A 20,622-nucleotide genomic window follows, 5' to 3' on the forward strand; every position below is an offset into this window, starting at 1 on the left:
CGTCAGAACAAACCTGCAGAGCAGTCAGAGAAAGAACCAGAACCTCCGAGACTGAAGGTTTTTATGTTTTCTTCAGAACCACAGTGATTCTCTCAGAGCTGATTCTACATCTGAGTGGACGAAGCAACTATTTTTTCTTGATATTTAATAAATATTACCTGATAATTTATTACATTATTATTATTATCATTATTATTATTGTATAGATATTTTCTTAATATTTTGTGGCATTTCATATTTTTGCTGATTTTAGTAATATTTTTCAGATATGTTATACATATTTTTCTTAAGAATTTCTAATGTTTTATACATTTAATAATATTTTTATGTATTGCACTCACATTTTTCTGCCAATTTATTTTAACATTTCTTCATATTTGTTGCCGCTTTCCATATACAAGAATATATAGAATATTTTTACTGCTTTATAGATATATATATTTTTAGTGTTTTCCTAATAATTTATCATATGTTTGTGACATTTCATATTTTTTCTGATTTTAATAATATTTTTTCAGATATTTCATTAATATTTTTTCCTAATAATTCATCATGTTTTTATATCATTTTATTAAGATTTTAAAAATATATTCTATTCACATTTTTTTGCCAATTTATTTTAGCCATTCCTAATATTTTATATTTGTTGCCACTTTTGTTATATAAGAATATATATTATTGTTTTCCTGCTTTATAATTTTTTTTTTAGTTTTTTTCCTCATAATTTTTCATGTTTTAGACATTTAATTAATATTTTTTAATATATTGTATTTACGTTCTTTTTCTGCCAATTTATAATAATTTATCTTATATTCTTAAATCCGTTGCCACTCTCTTTACATAAGAATATGCAGATTCTTTTTCTGATATTTCATGAATATTTTTTCAGATGTAAACATTTCAACACATTCTTTGCATTTTTTCTAATATTATTCACTGATGTTAATACATTTCTGACACTGTATTCGTTTTCTAATATTTAATAACAATTTTTCTGATATTTTAAAGTGATTGTCCTCACCAGGCTTTCTGCCGTTTCATTAATATTTTCCATTTTCTCACCAGCCTCTGTATCCAACCAGGCCGGTAATAAAAGCAGATTTATTCGTCCTCTCACAGTTCCACTTCTTTAATTAACAGATCGTTTCTTGTTTTTATTTATTGGTTTTTATTCTTTCGTCTGTAATCAGAAGCAGAAAACCCAGCGTGTGTTTGATGTCAGATGTTTGTCCTTCATCCAGAACCACGCTGAGATGTTACTGGAGGAGGACGGAGGCTGCTCCACTGTTTTAACGTCTGTTTCCTCCTTTTGGGAATGCAGCAGCGACCCGACTCTGACCTTCTGTTTTAACACGAAGCATCCGTCAGCCGGCGTCACGCAGCAGCGACGCTTCGATTAAAAACCTTCGTCCTCCCAGCAGCAGCCCAGCGCTTCCCGCCAAGGTCACAGACGAGCTGCACGGCCACGGCTCAGGAAAAGTTCTGCTGCTTCTGTTTCTGCAGAAACCGAACTCGAGTTTGATCAGGAGCTGCAGAGTTTAATGGAAGAAGTAGAACAAGAAATAGGAGACGGAAAGGAATAAGAGAAGAAGGAGAAGTAAAAAAACGGAAAGAGAGGAAGAAGAAGAAGAAACACAAACAGAGGCAGCAGAAATAGAAGAAGAAACGTAAGGAGCAGAAGATGGAGCACAAGAGAAGAAGAAATACAAATACATGTAAAGGAAGCAGAAACAGAAGAAGGGGAAGTTGAAATAGAAGAAAAAAAAGAAACAGATTAGGAAGAAACAGAAGTAGTAGAGATAGAAGAAGAAACAGGAGTAGAAGACGTAGTAGTAGAAGAACAAGAAGAAGTCCAGATGCTGCCGTACAAACATGGCCGCCGCCGCAACCACGTGGCGATGGCTGCAGGCTGCTGGAGTTCACAGAGAAACACTGTCAGCTTTGATCCACCAGGTCTGGTTTTGTGACTGAAGCAGCAGAAGCTTCGTCTGACGCTGGAGAGACGAGACCTGCTGCAGCCGACGTCCGACTCTGCATCGAATACATTTACATCCATGATGATAAATGATTGATGTTGAGACGGTGGAGCTGCTGCTGCCTTCAGAGCCCTGGTGGCTCCACATGCTGCAGTTTGACCCTCTGAATTCACCACAACTGATTCCTGTGCAGTGAAGTGTTTTTAAAAGCAGCCGGACCTGCTGCCGTCGTCTGGTTCATCAGAGAGTAGAAATGGACTGAAGCTGAAGCTTCAGCTGATCGACTGGTGACAGGAAACAGAGACCGGCAGGTCGTCTGTAGATGTTGTCAGTAACGCTGCTGTTTTATCTCTGCTCATGTGTTTGTGTTCATGTTGCGTCTCTCAGTTGGCTGTAGTCGGTCTGTTTGTGTCTCTTTGTGGTTGTTTTGAGTCTTTTGTGTGTCTGAGCTGCAGTTTGATCAGTTCCACATGTTGTCTGTTAGTTCAACTCCCAGTGAACGTTCAGGAAACGTTAGAGAAGTTTGACCAAACATTCTCCACCAGGTTGGACTGGTCCAACGCTGCAGACACACGGGGGTGTTCACAGGTGGTCTGATCCTCCTGGAAGCTGCTCATGAAGAACTTTCCTCAGATGGTGAGCAGATGGAAGATGATCTCCGTCACTAATGTTCATGATCTCCGTGTGTCTTCCTGCAGTTCCTCCGGAGCTCACCGTCCCCAGGGGGCGCTCTCACCTCATCGCTCAGGAGGGCGACACCGTGGACCTGCAGTGTCTGGTCTCAGGAAAACCCAAACCCATCATCCTGTGGTCGCGGGTGGAGGAGAGCGGGGGGGCGGCGGCGGCGGCGGCGCTGATGCCCGACGGCTCGGCCCAGATGGAGAGCTACGACGGAGTTCTGAGGATCAGCAACGTGAGCAGAGACATGAGCGGAACCTACCGGTGCCAGACCAGCCAGTACAACGGGTTCAACGTGAAGCCGCGAGAGGCGCTGATCCAGCTGGTGGTGCAGTGTGGGTAACACACACCGACGCACAACAACATCACAAACACACACACAGCAACGGAATAATTAGTTCTGGTGATGAAGGAAGTTCTGCTGATCATAGTTTCATGGTTCTGAGCTTTCTGTGAGTGGTTCTGATCCACGACAGCTGCCGACTCCTCTGATCCAGTTTATGTAGAACCATCTGATCCATTAGACTCAGACTCAAACATATACAATTATTTAGTTAAACGTCCATGTTCTCCTCAGTCGGGTTCTTCTGGTTCCGTCCACCAGCTTCTGGTTCATCTCTGACTCCTCTGGACAGAATCGCTGCAGTTCAACTAAACTTGTCGTCTTTCAGACTCAGACTTGTTTCTTCATCAGTCCACAGGTTCTGGATGGTTCCAGTCAGGACTTTGGGGAGACCAGTCTAGAACCTTTATTCCAGCCTGATGGAACCATTTCTTCATCACTTTGATGTGTGTTTGGGCTCATTGTCTGGTTGGAACATCCAACCGTGTCCAAGATCAACCTTCTGCTGATGGTTTGAGGTTTTCCTGAACAACGTGGAGGTGATCCTCCTCCTTCATTGGTCCATTGACTTTGTGTAAAGCTCCAGGTCCACTGGCAGCAGAACAGAACCAGAGCATGATGCTACCACCTCCATGCTTGATGGTAGGTTTGGTGTTCTTGGGGTTAAAGGCCTCACCTTCTCTCCTCCAGACACGGTTCTGCTCAGTGTTTGTTCCATCTGACCAGAACTTTCCTCCAGAAGGCCTTTTCTTTGTCCGTGTGACCAACAGCAGACTTCAGTGGAGCTTTAAGGTTCTGCTTCTAGAGGAAGAACTTCCTTCTCCATCAGCCTCTCAGCTCATGTTGATGTCAGACCCTGTGGACACTGACAGCTGTGTTCCAGCAGCTTCTGATCCATCCAGAGCTGCTTCCTGCTGGTTCCTGGTTGACTCTTGACCATCCTGACCAGTCGTCTCTCAGCAGCAGCTGGTAGTTTGTGTTTCCTTCCTGATGGTGGCAGTAACACAACTGGACCATGAACTTTATGCTGACAAACAGCTGTGGTGTTCAGAAGACTGAAGCTTCTGCTCTGTTCTATGAAGGCAGTCCATGTCTGTGTGTTTTACTTTTAACATTTGGTTCTGAAACATTAAAGTCCAACAACAAAAGCCTTCAGTCAGAACATCAGTGGAACTAAAGAGGAGCTGAAGTCTGTGGTGGAGAGGATGAGTGACCTCCTCGACTGTGTTATGATCTGACCAGAAATGAAACCTCTGGTTTTTATTCAGTGCTCTGAGCTCAAAGGATGAACCGGGTCTGGGCCGATGGAGTTCTGAGGCGGCTCAGCTTCCTGTGGCTCTGATCACATGTTCGTCTGTTCGCTGCACATTTTTCACTCAGAAACCAAATGCAACATCTGCTGCAGATGTAAACAAACACCAGCAGCCAGCATCCCCAAAATACCCACAATGCACCGCGGCGTTGACTCGTGAGCCCCGCGGAGGTGATGTCACATCGCGCTCAGACCGCATCACGTCCATCAGAGCCGACAGCAGCAGATCTGCCGGATGTACGCTGGAAACGAACACCAGCAGCTGCAGGTCCGATGCCGGCGCCGGAGGGCACCGAGCAGCCGGGACGGAGCCGAGCACCTCCGGACGGAGCGCCGCCTGCAGGCCGGACGGGGCGCCGCCGCCCGGTGACGCTCCGTCCGGCCTGCAGGCGGCGCGTCGTCCATGACGCCGTGAGAGGAAGTGACAGGACGAGTCGCAGCTCGTGGCTTCGTGCTGCACTAAAAGGCTGTCAGAGCCAATCTCCTCCGCAGCTCCAGTCGTCCTCGTCCTCCAGAGAGTCGCACAAATCTGCAGCTCGGAGCTCAACTCTGACTCATCACTTCACAAAATGTTGGAGCGACGCTGAGTTTTACAGCTGCTGGAGGTTCTGTGGGAGGAATCCAAAATAAACAGGAGCTGCTGCACTTTTCATCCTCACAGCTCACACGCAGGCATCTGCTGATAAAGCAGAAGAAAAATGTCACGTTCAATATGAGAAAAACATTTATAAAATGTTTTAATATATGTACAAAGCAAAGTGTTGAAAAATGTTTTTAAATATCAGTAAAAATAGGAATGAAATGTCAAAAATGTCTTAAAATATTTTAGTTCAATGTGTACAAGTTTGATAAAAGGATGGAATATGTAAAAAAAAAACAATTCCTAAGTGTCAAAAACTTAATCAAATATCAAATAATATATAATCAAATCAAAAATGTCTTTTTTAAATAAAATCTTGCAAAATGGCTGAAAAATACGAATTAAATAACCAAAAACTAATATAATACTAATCAATGTAAAAAATAAAATAAAAATACAGTCATACATTTTCAAAGTAATAAAATATTAGAAACATGTGCACACAATATCAGAAAACGTTGTTATGATATTAAAAAAAGTGATTAAATATAAGGAAAAATGTAAACATTTAAAATATCAGGAAATATTTTTAAACATCTGAAATACATTAATATTTTTTAAAATTGTAATTAAAGTCTAGACAGCGTAACAACATTTCACTAAATGTATTTAAAAATAATAAAAATATAATTAGATGTTCAACAGATGTAATCAAATATCAGAAAAAAGCATAAAATACAACAAAAAATCTACAAATGTTTATAAAAAGTTAAATAATTCTAATAAAATAAAATAAATAAAAAAATATGTTTAAAAAAAATATCCAAAAATTATAATAGACTACACAGATTTTTTTTTTTATATTAGAACCTTTAAAAAAAAAAAAAAACTGAAACATTATCAGTAAAAGTTATTTATAAGACACGAGAACCAGAAGCTCTCCGCTGGTCACCAGTTAGATGGTGATGCTCCTCATCTGATGGACGCTGAAGAAGAAGAAGCTCGCTTTATTTGATGATTTGTCTTTTTTGGCGTAACTGAATAACGTCGGCTCAGGATTTAATTTGTTTTCCCTCCTTGTACCTCTGAGCTGCTAAAACCTGTTTATTTTTAAACGCAGGTCTGTTCCAGCAGGATTTCTGATTCCACTTTACATCTCCTCTTGTGTAAATTCCTGCCGTGTGTTTGCTGTTTTCACCGTGCAGCAGCCGTAAGCAGATTAAAGCGAGCGCAGATTACAGGTGGATTACTTTAAATAAGTGAAACAACATTCGAGTCGCACGCGACGCAGATTTAACTTGTAACCGAGCGAAAAGAAAACCTGCTGATCCTGGAGGAAGAAACCGAGCAGCAGAGGAATGAAAACGGAATCTGAGCTCGCGGCGACACCGACAGCGGCGTGCTGAGGCGCCATGATTTCTTCATTTCTCTGCAGTTACTCATTCATCAGGTCCACATGAAGCCTGAAGATAAAAGCTGCTGACTTTCACTCTGACATTAATCCCTCCCAGACTGCTGCTCGTCTTCCTGGATTACAGAGACGTGATGTCCACCGTCTTCATTTGACACAACAAGTGAACAAAACTCTGCCGCTGAGGAAAAATCTTCAAAGTGGTGAATAAAAAAAGAAAAAGGAACTGATGACGGCAGTGTGTTGTGTAAAACCCTGCTGACGTCAGTTACAGTCCAATAAAACATTTATTTATCATTGTTACTGCACTGCTAACGGAAGCGTAGCCATCGCTACGTCAGCCTCAACCAGCTAATGTTAGCCTAAACTAGCTGAAACAGGCCTAAACAAGATAACGCTAGACTAAACTTTACTCTGAACAAACTGTAAACAAGATAGCATTAGCCTACATAAGATAATGTGAGCTTTAACAAAAACACATGATCCTAAATAAGATAATATTAGTTCAAATAAGATAACAGTAACCACTATTTCAGCTTAAGACGGAAAACAGAAGCGGCTACGTTAGTTTAAACTAAATCAATTGACTGCTATGCTTTCCTCAACAAGATAACTGCAAGTTAAACAAACATAACAGTAACAACTATGTTAGCTTAAGCAAGATCACTTTTTGTCCTGGCAAGATAGCATTAATCATTACAAGCTAATGTTGGTATAAACAAGATAACAGTAGCCGAAACAAACGAACATCAATCTAAACGTTAGTCGAACCAAACTGATATCAGCGAGTATGTTCGGCTAAATATACTGACATTAGCTTAAACGAGATACCATTGGCTACTACGTTAGCCGAAATAACTCGACAGTAGCTTAAATTATATCTACAACAGTAACGCTGTAAAAACAGTAAAATTTGTTACACTGACAAAAATGCTTTAAACAAACAAACAACAACAACAACAATAATCATAGTAATGTTCCAACCTGGCTGCCAAAAAAATACCGTAAAATAATGAACGACTGCTATGTCATAAAAACAGTATTTTCCATGAATAAAACACATTTTGGAGCTTTAATGTTACATGAAGATGGAATTCTTCTTTTCTTTTCAGATATTTAATGTTATTTCACATTAAACAGAACAGATTTATGTTTAAAGGTTCTGCAGAAACACAGCGACCCACATGTGTTCATTAGTTTGACTTCAACTTGATGTGCAAATTCTTGACCTTGTGATTGTCAAACCCAGAAAGAGGCCTGCTCCAGATGATTTACTGATTTGCTCACAGTAATTGTTCCTCATTCATCCAGAAGCTACCTGACTGTTGAACTGTCGGTTTAACTGGCTGCACACACAGAGAACAGGAACCGAAGGCCCGGATCCGTCCCAGTACGGTTGATTCTGACGTCAGTTAGCGGCGAGCGGACAGACAGACAGACAGAAAGCCTGCAGGTTGTTTTGCATAACAGAAGCATCAGCGCTGAGCTTCAGTCGTCACAATGAGGAGGACTGTTTACCGACTGAAGAGTTTCCTTCAAGGAGAAACAGACACAAGCGTCTGAATAAAAGATGACGACTGGAGCTGATGTATGAAACCTCCCCGCGGTTGTTTTTGATCACAGCTTCAGTCCCGACGACCCACAAAGAAATATTTAGCAGAAAGTTCCAGCTCCCGACCACAAAGTGTCTGACTGAAGTCTGTCTGTCGGAGAGAGAAGCGGGACGTCTGTGGAGGGTCGAGTCGTCATTACAGCGCCGGGAAAACGCTCATGTTATATCTTTAATGCGCTTAAAGCATACAGAGAAAGTAATAGAAAAATAAAGGACAACTTAATCTCCATCCGGCTGCTTCTCTACAGCTGTGTTACGACCCTTCAAAATAAGAGCACATCAGACGTCTGTGTAGTGCAGGAACAGCCTCCATCCGACCTCTCAGCGGTTCTGATTTCTCTGCTGTGTGGGATCCAATAGCGTCGACCTCTGAGTGCACCAAAATAACCAGTCAGAGGTACTGGGTGGAGCTGCAGCAGTTTGTTATGTTTGTGGTGAGTTCTGGATCAATCAATCAGCTGTTTGGTCCCAAAGACGCCAGAAAATGGTGAAAAATGTCGATCAGCGTTCTTAAAGGATGACAAATGTGTTGTTTAGTCCAAAGAGACTCAGTTTACTGTCGTAGAGGAAGAAGAAACCAAACATGAAGCTGCAATCGCAGAGTTTAGGCCGATTTCATCAAAACATGACTGGAATGGATCAACTCATTATGGAGCCTGTTGTCTTCTCTGAGTCAGCATCAAGAACCGAACAGGAGAACCGAGCCTGGAGTCAGAACCGTTGTCTCTCCTGGAACGTCCCAAAAGAGGTTCGACAGAGACGTGAACACAATCAAAGGTTCAGTAACTAAAAAACAACGAAAGCAAACAACAAAATGCATTAAAACGTCTGAAATGGCAAAAACTTGTTCAGAATGTCTTAAAAATGACCAAAATGATTAAAATGTTTAATTAACATTATTCAAAATTTGTCCAAAACGACTCAAAAAAATGTCCAAAATGAGAATCACTTTTCAAAATATGTTGCAGAAAACCTGACTGTCAAAAAATCCTTTATTTTTATAGAATACCGTCTGATCCAGAGCTGATGGGATGATGGGCACCGGAGGTTTGCTTCAGGAGATCAGATAAAAAGGAAACAGGACGGTCTCTTCCTCAGACCTCCTGATGTTCCTTCAGGGGCCCCCGGAGGTCCCTGGACCACGTTTTGGGGACCTTCAGCTGAGAGTCGCAGCAGAGCAGCTGTTCTTAAATTAGATCGTTTTCCTGAATCACATTATCATGTAAATTAAATTATTCAGGAGCTGCTGCTGCTCACAAAAACTTCACATGATGAAAGTTATCAGCACGGAAAAGAGCAGAGTTCAGCAGCAGTGCATTGTGGGAATTAAACAGCGGGGGTTAGAAGTCCTCGCCGGCCAATCACAGCGCTCGGCTGAAGGTCGCTGTCGGCGCCTGACCTTTCCGTGTTCCTGGACCGAGTCCCTCGCAGGAGGAGGATCCTGGAAACATTTCCGGGGGGTCGGGATGAACTGGCGACCTTTATCTCCACAACCCGCAGCATGTGTGTAATCAGATTACTCATGTTGTGAGGACGCAGTGGGACGCGTAATGAGGACTTGAGAAGTGACGGTGTTCGTGTCTTTGTGAGCACCAGGGAGGGTTTCAGACCTCAGGAGGGTCGGCGTGTGTGCACAGTGATGCTTAAGGAGGCGCTCAAGTGTTTGTTTTGTGGTCAAATGAAACTGAGGAGCTGAATCAGTGCTTCAAAGATGAAAGATGTTTAAATATGAGTGAAGTAAATGACCTGAGCTCCACTTAAACTTTGGTTTCAGTCAACAGCTCGTCCTGGATTCATCTTGAAACATCATTTTTCTGAATCCATATCAGAACCTGTAACCCCAACAGTCAAACACTTTCAGAACGTCTTCAGAGAAAAAAGAGAGAAAAGTCGTGAAACTTCTCCGAAGCTAGTTACCATTTAATGAAAATCACTCATAAATTGTCTGAGTAAAAATAAAACCTGTCCAAATGACTTCAAAAATGCCCCAAATGACAAAAAAAATCAAAAATGTCTTGAAAATTCACCAAAATTACTCAGATTTTGCCTAAAATTACTTAAACTTTGTCCAAAACAACTCAGAAAATGTCCTAAATGAGAATAACTTGTCCAGAATGACTCGAAATTTGTCCTAAATGAGAATAACTTGTCCAGAATGTTCACTTCAAAAGGCACAAAAATAACTGACGTTTAGCCTAAAGTGACTCAGAGCTGTCACCGCCTGAGCGTTCAGAGCTCAGGAGTGACGACGACGTGAGGCGACTGATAATTGAAGGACCTTCAAAGTGAGGTTTTTCTGGTTTATGATAAAATTGCCCTGAAGATTTTTAAACCTGATTAAAATAAATGACCTGAGCTGCCTTTAAACTTTGATTTCGATCTGCAGTTCCTCCTGAATTAATCAGGCCGCTGCCTCGCCCTTGAAGCCAGGCAGCGTTCGGACTCGTTACTCTGCAGCCACAGCGACTCGGAGGACGTTAATCCGCGACGTGACACCTGTACCTTGGCTGAAACCTTCTGAGGGGGATTTAAACAGACACGTGCCTTTGTGCCCTTTAGCAGAGCTTCAGTAGCGCTGCGGTCGACGCCCGTCTGAGTCGAAACATTTCAGGTTCTTAAGAGGTTTCAGGTTGTTTCAGAGCGACGTGAGCAAGCAGCAGATGAAACGCAGCAGCAGCTCCCTTAAACTCTGTCTGGGTTTATTAGTTTTATCAGTTTTCTGCAGTGAGTTGGAGCCAAGGCCCGATTGGTTCAGAACAGAACACTGGGTTTCTGACCAAACACTTTGTTTATTATTGGATCTGTTCTCATTGGTACAGAATAAGTAAAAATATAAAGTTGTTGGTTAAAGTTCAGGTTAAAGAGTTCGAGCACATGTGTAGGTTTTGGCATGAACTTGAGACTTGACTTCTCTTGGCTGACTTGTGAATTCACTTCAAAAGACTCATGACTGGACTCGGACTTGTCATAATGAGGCTTCATTTGAACCACTGACCTCGACGTGTGACTTGTCTCGAATAAGTTGAGATGATGAAAGTTGAATCATGTTAAGTGACCTGAGACGAGTAGACTTGACCTGGACGTGTCCTCAGTTTCTTAGGAAATGACTAGAACTTGCCCAGATGACTTGAGACGTCATCTGTAAGAGCTGACTTGGATTTTTCTTGAATATTTGGTGACTTGGGTTGACTTGTCTTGAAAGATTGTAGCCTTGATGCAGACTTGACAGACAAACCTGCCGGAGACTTGAGTAGATCTCAAGTTGCGTAAACTTGACTCGGATGTGTTCTCAGTTTCTTCAGAAATGACTAGAACTTGTCCCGAATAATCTAAAAGACAAATGACTGTAAAATGTACTTGACTTCAGCTTGTCCCAGAAGATTTGAGGCTTGACTTGGACCTTTGTCAAACTGCTTGAGACTTGTTTCTAATGACTTCAGATAACTCAACTCAGATGTGTCCTCACTTTCTTGAGAAATGACTAGAACTTGCTCCATATTACCTGATGCTTTCTTTGTACTTGTTTTAGACATTATGTGACTTGGTATGACGTGTCCTGAAAGACTTGTATTAACGTGCTTGAGATTTCAGTAGGTCTTTTCCTAAATTACTTGAGACTTAATTAGGACTTGTCTTGAACAAGTCTTCAGTATTTAGTGATTTGGTTTGACTTGTCTCAAAAGATTGTAGACTTGACTTGGACCACTCTCCGAGTCTGCTTGATAACCTGAGTAAATCTTGTAAATGACTTGAGACTTAATTCTAAATTGTTTTGGACAAGACTTAACTTGAACTTGTCTTAAGTGACTTGTGAATTGACTTTAGCTTGTCTCGAAACATTTTAGACTTGTCTAGGACTTGTCAGAGTTAAGGCTAAATTTAGACTTTTCTTTTATCAAACTCAAATTGTGACTTGTTTCAAATGAGATGAGGAGAATTGGTTTTAGAATCACATCAAGTGACTTGAGGTAACTAGATTTTAATCAGATGTGTCCTCAGTTTCTTGAGAAATTACTTTAACTCACCCCAGATGACTTGAGAAGTCAGTTGTACCTGTCTTGGGAAAGACTTGACTTGGACTTGTCTTGAATGTTGGACTTGGTTTGACTTGCAAGATTGTAGACTTGACCTGGACGTGTCTTTATTTTCTTGAGAAGTGACTAGAATTTGCATCAAATGACTTGAGACTGTTGGCCTTTGACCTCAGACTTGTTTCAAAAGACTTAAGACAAGTAGACTCTGAAGTGTCCTCAGTTTCTAACAACATGACTAGAACCTGCCTTTCAGGACTTGTTCCGATCACTCACCTAATTTGTTCAGATAGATATCTGTTGATGACTTGCCACTTGTAGTTTTTCGAGTCCTCTCTGGCCGTCTTGTCTCATGTCTTGTCTCGGTCCTGCAGTTCCTCCAGTCGTGGAGCCGGCGTACACGGAGATCCGCCAGGCACTCGGCCGGGCCTTCAGCCTCACCTGCCACCTGCTGCGAGCTCACCCAGCTCGCCTCCTGAGGTACGAGTGGAAGCTGGGCACTCGGCTGCTGACCGTCGGACAGTTCAGTGACCAGAAGGACGACACCAACTACCACGTCCGAGCTCTGAACCGGGAAGGATACGGCGAGTACACCTGCGACATCACCAACGAGGCCGGGGCAGGGCGCTGCACCTTCCTAGTCACAGGTGAGGCAGATTCACTCGGGCATGATGGGAGGTTTATTTTTAGACTCGTTAGGTCTGACTTGACTTCAGTCATGAACACGGCTTGTTGTAATGGCTCGAGACTCGTATTTGTCTAAGACAAGGTTTGACTTGGACTTGTATTTAATCACTAGAACTTACTTGTCCTGAAAGGCTTGAAACGATTGGACTTGAGTCGGATCAGTCTCTTTTTATATGAGACTTGACTCTGACTTGTTTCCAATCACTTAGAACAGCGAACCTTGACTTGAGCTTGTCTCAAAAGATTTGATAATATGACACTTGATAATGAGTCATATTAAGTGACTTGAGACAACTCGACCTGACTCTGAATTGTCCAGCTTCTTGACTTCGGCTCCTCTCAACAGACTTGAGACTTGACTTGGACGTATGTCAAACGACTTGAAGCTCGAGCAGGTCTTATTGTAAATCCGCTGGGAGTTCATTTTGACCTGTGTGCAACAAGTCTTGACGTGGACTTGTCTTGCTATGCTTTTGACGTAAGACCTGTTGTAAATGACTTCTTACTTAATCTGGAGATGTATATTTATTTAGCTTCACTTGGACAAGACTTGGACTTGCCTTGAATGACTTGTGAACTGACTGACCCATTTTTTAGACTTGACTAGTGACTTCACACTAGACATGAGACTTGTCTCAAATGACTTGAGATGTCTTGTGATGTAAGACAGTTAGTAATTTACTAGAGAGCTGCAGTGCCAGATTTCCTACTAGGTCCAGGTCTCCTCCTCCCAGGTCCTCGAGTCGCCCTGCAGCGTCGTCGTGCTGCAGCTGGTCCTGGTTCTGTTGGGGAACAGGAGCTGTTTACATGCTGCAGATGAGTCTTAATTAGAGTTTATCTCATCTTTAAATCCTGCAGACAGAAGCAGCGGATCACAGATCGTCCTCGGGGAGGTGGAGGGCGTCATAAATAATGTGCAGAGCTTCAGGAAACCTTCACATCCTCTCACACATCTGCAGCCGCTCTGACAACAAACATTGTTCTCCCGGTGGGAACATTAGAAGCTTCCTGCCTTTAGAACCTGGCTGCCTCTTCTGTTGTTCACTTAGTGCAGCTCTGACAGATTAACACTGAAAGTCGAACAAACATCTCAAGTACATGTCGGAACTTTTCAGGTTGCTGAGAACAAAAACAAAGCTTGATCTTTTATTCGCCCTTTTGCTTCTTCATGTTGATTTCTGACACGTAGCTTCAACATTTAAAGCGTCCTACAGCTGTTTTCTCAAAGCTTCTGTCCCTTCACGCTGAATTTTGCTGAATTTTCTTTCCCGTCCGTAAGTTCTGCTCCATGTACACATGATTGTATAGAAGCTGCTGTTTGTTTCTCTGAACTCCTGTGGTGTTTCTGTAACACACCTGTGACACTTGATAGAAGCACCTGATGTGGACCAACTATACGCTGTTTTCCGTTGCAGGAACTTTCAGGTTGTTTTAGGGCCTGAACCTTTGTGAGGAACCGTTTCTGTAGAAATTCTTTCAGGGAAGAAAAACGTTTAAACTCCAGGCCAGACTCAGAAATGGCAAAAAACTTTATTTTCTGCACTTTTGAGTTGGACTTGTCTTGAATGACCTGTAAATTGACTTGGACTAGTTTGAAATTGTTTTAGACTTGAGCAGGTCTTGTCATAAATTACAAGGAACTTTATCTGGAGCCGTAATTTGGTTTGTTGTTGGCAAGACCTAACTTAAACTTGTCTCAAATAACTTGACATGACAAGACTTGATTTTGAGTCATATTAAGTGACTTGAGGCAACTAGACTAGACTCGAACATGTCCTCAGTTAGTTGAGAAATGACTAGAACATTCCAAAAATAACTTGAGACAAATAATTTAGACTTTTCCTAATTTACTTCGGACAAGACTTTGGTTTGTCTCAAAAGACTCGAGACTGGACTTGGACTAGTTTCAAATTGTTTTAGACTTGAGCAGGCCTTGTAAATTCCTTGGGACTTAGTTTGGACTTTTATTGGACGAGACTTGACTTGGACTTGTCTCAAACTAATTGTGACTTGACTAGTTTTTCTGAGAAGCCTTAGGACATCATTAGGACTTGTCATAAATGAGATTTAATTTGGAATTGTCCTTTATTAGATGTGAATGATGACTAGATACTAGTCTCAAATGACTTGAGATGAAGAGAATTAATTTTGAGTCATAACAAGTGACTTCAGGTAACTTGACTTGGATTTGTGTTGTTTCTTGATAAATGACTAGAACATGCTCTGTGACTGGGTTTTACTTGTCTCAAAAGACTTGTCAATAGACACGTCCACTTCATATCAGCTAAATTTGCTCATCGCGCCGATACCGATATATGAGAAAAACACAAATATCGGCCGATACCGATGTGGTCGCCGATATATCGTGCATCACTCATGTTAATACATGTGATTCATACAGTCCATGAGCTCTGACGTTCCACCAGATTTCCAACCAACGCTGAGTAGTAACTCTGCTGTCGGAGCAGGACTCGGTGCTTCCTGAGTCCTGAGTCGAGGATCAGAATCGGTGCAGCAGAAAGACGGATTCGGTTCTTCTCTGTGGATCCAGACCCGGCTTCGTCTCTGAGGCAAACGTGGAGTCTTCATTGACTCTCAAGCGGAGTTTCAGACTCTCTGCTCTCGCCTCGTATTTCCGTCCTCTCTTGATGAAAGCGCCCCTGCAGAGACGCCCTGTCAGCGCTGTTAGACTTCCTGTAAAACCCGCCGCCCCGCTAAGCCTCTTATCAGGGCCGGCCGGCGAGCGGCGTTCTGCAGGCGGCAGCAGAACCCGTTTAAAGAGGGGAGTTGTAAGCTGAGGATGGAGAGCTGATGCAAAATGACGGTGATTATGTCGGCTTGTCATTTGCAGAGGTGAAGTTTGTGTTGTTAATCAGGTGTGAACACGCCGGTGGCATTTTAAACCTCGCTCATCCCGCCGCAGCCAATGAGACGACGGCAGAGCTTCTGAAAAAAAGTGACAGGAGTGAAACATCAAGCCGTGAGAGGAGACTCGAACCTGACGAGTCGCCAGACGGTTCGGTTGTTCTTCACGTCGTCAGTCTGTGAAAAGATTCCTCTTCATTTAATCCGCTAACCTTTACTTCTGCTGGAAGCCTCTGACGATACTTTATCTCATTTATAAGGAAGACCCTGCCAGGAACACGTCACATCACATCACATCAGTCACTTACAGCATCACTACCCAACAGGAGCTCAGAGACACCAGACCTGGTGCCTTCAAGTCAGAAGTCTGGGAACAGAATCACATTAGATGAAATGCCAGAACGTGATTGGCTGCAATCTGACTAGTTGATCAATGTACAATAAATCCTGCAGCTCTCTCCATGTCCCTGTTTTACTTTAAATGAATTTGAGCTGGCGTCTAATTTAGTTTATGCTCGACCTGTAGCCCATGTTTCCTCGCAAAGAAGTCTTGCTATCTTACCAGTGATTGGTTTAATCTAAGGATCAGTGTGGAGTAACGTCAGCCAACAGCTCAGCGTTTCTTGGCAGTTTCACAATCTTTAGTGAAGATCCAAGCAAACTTCAACATGCTCATGATCTAATCAGCAATCAGAATAGCTTTGCTCGCTGCTGCCCTCCTCAGTTTTTACTGACTCGTGCAGTCTTTGAGAATCTGAAGTGACCCTTAGAGCTCCAGTAGAAGACGACTGGACTTCTCTTTTTGGTTCTTGAAGATGTTTCACCTCGTCCCAGAGGCTTGTTCAGACCTACCCAAAGAATCCTCAGTGTTGGGCTAATGTGGCTAACGTTAGCTTTGATGGCGTCTCCACAGGTCGGCGTTCTGGGGAAACTGTGATACTGAGAGACATTCAGAGGTGGTGGAAACCAGTGAACAGGGACTGGGAGGTGTTTTAATGTTTCCATCTGTTAGCTTCTCTCCTGCCCTCTGTGCTCACGAGGATAAAACGGTGAAACTCATTCAGACGTGAACCAGCATCGCTTCATTTCCAAGCTGCTAAAATCCTGACTTTACAACGTCGTCTGACAAACGCACCAAAGTGAAAAACAACAGCTGAGAATTCACACAGATTTAATGTGAAATGAACCTCAGAGAGAAAGTTAGAAGACAGAACGTCCTGATCTCACACTTTCATCTGTTTGTCCCTGAGCTGTCAATCACAGACAGAGGGCGTGTTCCTCCTGACGGGGGCGGGGCCAGCAGCAACTCAGCTGCATTTAAACCTACAGACACTGAAACAGCCTGTTTAGAGCAGAACCAGGAGTTACACAGTCCTGGTGTGTTATTATCAGCTGGAAGTGAAAGGACACCCCACGGGGACGTGTGAGACTTTCATTAATTTGTTAGAAAGCGTTACAACACGAGACCTTTCACAGAGACCCAGAGCATCACTTTAACAGCTTGATTTTCATTTAACCTTTATTTAAATGTGGAGAACTCGTTGAGGGCATGCCCTCGTTTATAATGATGCTGAATGTACAATCAAAACAGACTAAACAGGACAATAATTAACAGGAAAACAAGCTGCAGAACACAGTAAAAACAAGAGCACACAGTTTGTAATCTAATCACAGTGTAAACGGCCAACAGGTACAGTGGTGATCGGTTTATTGTTTGCATAGTTTTCAGAAATTCACTGTGTGCATCAACACAGTGACCTGGACCTGATTGTGACCTCAATGTGACCTTTATTTGACCTCTGCATGACCTCTGACCCCTGTGCATCCTCAGGTAAAGCCTACGCTCCGGAGTTTTACTACGACACCTACAGCGCTCTGTGGCAGAACCGGCCTCGGGTTTACGGCTTCAAGCTGCAGTGGACTCAGATGGAGCCGAACGCCGTGGACCGGATCCTGGCCTACAGACTGGGCATCAGGCAGGTCGGTACCAGACTCACACTCGTTAAAATTCATCTTTTCTGTCCTCTGCTCGCAGAGCAATCCGCCTGCTCACTTAATGAAAAATGAAATGATCTAAAATGTGGGATGTTTTTAATGTGAATGTTTTGCTGAAGTCTTCAGTGTCTGAAGTCATAAATGTGACAAACACAAGAAGAACGGAGCATTTGTTCTGTTTGTTTCAGCTGATAAACTTTAATGAAGCCGTAAAACTGGTGTCAGGAGGTTTATGATGCAGGAAAATATTCAGATTAATCCACAACAGGAGCTCTGTGAGCGCTGGTTTTACCCCTGTAGTGAGGACAAACAGACCGCTGCAACGACTGTGGAAGGCTTCAAACCGGCTGGTTCATGGTTTCCTGTTAGACAGCATCACTGCTGACGCTTTTATTAACTGTCAGGATGAGATGGGCGCACCTGGCCGTGAATTTTAAGGAGTTAGTCTTTAACAGAGAGTATCAGCTAGAGATGGGGATGCTTTTAATGATTTAACTGAAGACACAAAAAGAAGGTCGTGATGTCAGTAAACGTATCATAGACCAGCTGTAGTACCTGGTTGTTCCACCAGGTGGAGCCTCTTCCTTTTTTATCCTGTAGAGACCAGAGTTCATGTTGGCAGCAGAGAGCATTGTGGGAGTTTAGCAGCAACGGGACCATGACAGAGACTCTGAGGAGGTTCATGACGTCTGATGAGAGCTCAGTTACTCAACCTGACTTTTCCAGGATCCTGTAAACTCATAGCAGATATGATAAAACCATTTCAGCAGTAAATATTATCTATTTATCTCTCTTAGCATTTAGAATTGTGTCCACTGTGTTACCTTGTGTTAATAATTGATTGATTGATTGATAAAGCTATCGATTACAGGCTAAAAAAATGGCATAGATTTGTAACAGTTGTGTGACTTAAGCTGTCCTTGTTCTGACATTCTGAGCTCCTCACAGCGACTGACTCGACCCGACAGACTCGGCTACATCAAAACGTTTTCCGGTCCAACTGCAGCAGTGTTTCCACCGAGCAGACAGAAGACATGTCAGGAGTAGATTACCGTAATGTCTAGACTATAAGCTGCTACTTTTTCCACACGCTTTGAACACTGCAGCTTCAAAAACGATGCAGCTAGTTTATGGATTTTTACGAATAAGCCTCGAGTCCAAAGTGACACTGAGAGCGACGACGACAGAGAGACTGAGGAAGTGATGAAGTGATTCTGAGGCTGTTCAGCTTCTGAAGACACTGAAGAAGACGACTTTAGTGGTTTTAGTGCAGGAGGAAGATGAAGATAGCGATCAGTGACTTTTCCTGGTAGGCTGCTGTAGTTTTATTTCCTTAACCAGCCGTGTTACGGCGCTGTTCAGAAAAAAGCATCTACAGTACATATCTGTGTACGTTACCGCTACGTATTTAATTAAACATTAAAACATCTTTCTGTGTAAATATCTCATGTTCCAACGTGGACACCTGCAGCCTGTATATGTACACACCTGGTTTCCTGTTTAAAGTTAGTGGGTGGGGCTTATATTCAGGTGCCTCAATCGTCCAAAATTTACAGTACCTATAGTGTGAGCTGTCGCCTTTTTTTTTTCTCTCTAGTTTTAGTCACATGTGTGAAAAATGCTGGAAGTGTTTATTCCAGGTTTTTAGATTTTAGTTAAATAAATAATGAAATACTTTTTTTTTTTTTAATGATTTCTGTCATCATGCAGAAGACGTCTCTGAGTTCTCTCTCCTCCTCCTTCATGTGGTTCTGGTTCCACAGAGCTGCAGGACTTTATGTAGAAACATGAACCTCAGTGAAGGAACACGAGACAGGAGCAGAAAAACGACCGAGTTCTGAGTTCATGTGTAAATACGCCGTTCGTTGCAGCCAGCGGTCCAGAGACCTGCAGGGTGGAGAGGAATTAGTTAGGAATTAATTCTATATTCAGCTTGTAAACACTGACACAAATACGACTCCTGCTGCTTGTTTGGTTTGTGTGGAGGTGGAACCGGAGCAGGACTTCTCTGCTCCGTCCATGTTTCTGAACAAACACATGAAGAATTCATGTGAACGTCTAATGAATGAACGGCCGCCTGAGGAAGCAGCACAGCTCCATATTCATGTCTGAAAGGAGGCAAAGAAGATGTAAACTGCTGCAAAGACACAATCGGAGCAAAAACGGAAAAGAAATACCCCGAAAGGAAGTTTTAGAAAAATAAACTGATGAAATATTAAAAGAATAAATAAAAAGAGGAAGAGTTAAGCAGCTGCCACACGGTTTCCATCTCAGGCTGCTAATCATTCCAGGAAAGCTGGATTTTGTATCTCAGTGACTTTAATCCCGGTCAGCATCCTGCACGTGTCCTCTGGGCGCCGTCAGGACGTCACATGACGCTCGTCATGTGACGCACAGCTGGACTGAGCGCGCTCAGTTCCGCTGCCGCTGTGACGACAACATTTGGTTCGTTCTGCTGTCGGTGGAGGGACCTCATGAGTGTAGAGCAGCCGTGTGTGTGTGTGTGTGTGTGTGTGTGTGTGTGTGTGTGCGTGCGCGCGTGCGCGCGCGTGTGTGTGCGCGTGTGTGTGTGTTTGAGGACCAGGATGATGATCTATGTGGTCCTCACTCTGATACCAACCTTCAGAGGTCAGTTTTGTGGTTTGGAAACACCAACCGGCCGACAGCGGCTTATTTCAGACAGTTTTCCTTCTTCAGAGAAGCAGTGACCTCACAAGTGTAGAGGAGCTGTGTGTGTGTGTGTGTGTGTGTGTGTGTGTGTGTGTGCTCGCGCGCTGTCCAGATTGCAGTAGCTGGAGGTAATCCTCGCTCTCTCTGACAGATATAGGACGCAGCCTCGCTCGGCCTTTCTGTGCTTCTCTGCTCGGTCTGAGTGAAGCTCTGCTGGAAGCCGTCAGCTGCTGAATCATCGAGCTTCGACACGTTAAACTGCAGCTGCTGCAAAGTCCGAGAAACAGTTTCCTTTAAAACGTTTCCAAAAGTCTGTAATTGAATTTTTAAAAAATCTGAAAGTCGTCTCCTAGCTGCTGTTTTAGCCCCAAAGTCACCACGAGCTCAGACAAAACAATCATAAAAATCATTGCACCAAGTTCCTCCCAAACCTCCTCAGAACATCTGGTTCTGGTTCTGCAG

At 43.0% G+C, this 20,622-nt stretch overlaps 1 protein-coding gene across 1 annotated transcript in view; it reads left to right on the forward strand.

Annotated features, from left to right (window-relative positions):
• Positions 1-20,622, forward strand: part of mdga2a (MAM domain containing glycosylphosphatidylinositol anchor 2a) — an 88,475-nt gene that overhangs the window by 53,255 nt on the left and 14,598 nt on the right. The window contains exons 8-10 of the mRNA XM_008277113.1: positions 2,675-2,989; positions 12,318-12,590; positions 17,327-17,475. Coding sequence (XP_008275335.1) covers positions 2,675-2,989; positions 12,318-12,590; positions 17,327-17,475 — 737 coding nt within the window. The remainder of the gene's footprint in view (positions 1-2,674; positions 2,990-12,317; positions 12,591-17,326; positions 17,476-20,622) is intronic.

This window comes from Stegastes partitus, unplaced genomic scaffold (assembly GCF_000690725.1).
Source record: "Stegastes partitus isolate 25-593 unplaced genomic scaffold, Stegastes_partitus-1.0.2 Scaffold89, whole genome shotgun sequence".
Taxonomy (NCBI): domain Eukaryota; kingdom Metazoa; phylum Chordata; class Actinopteri; family Pomacentridae; genus Stegastes; species Stegastes partitus.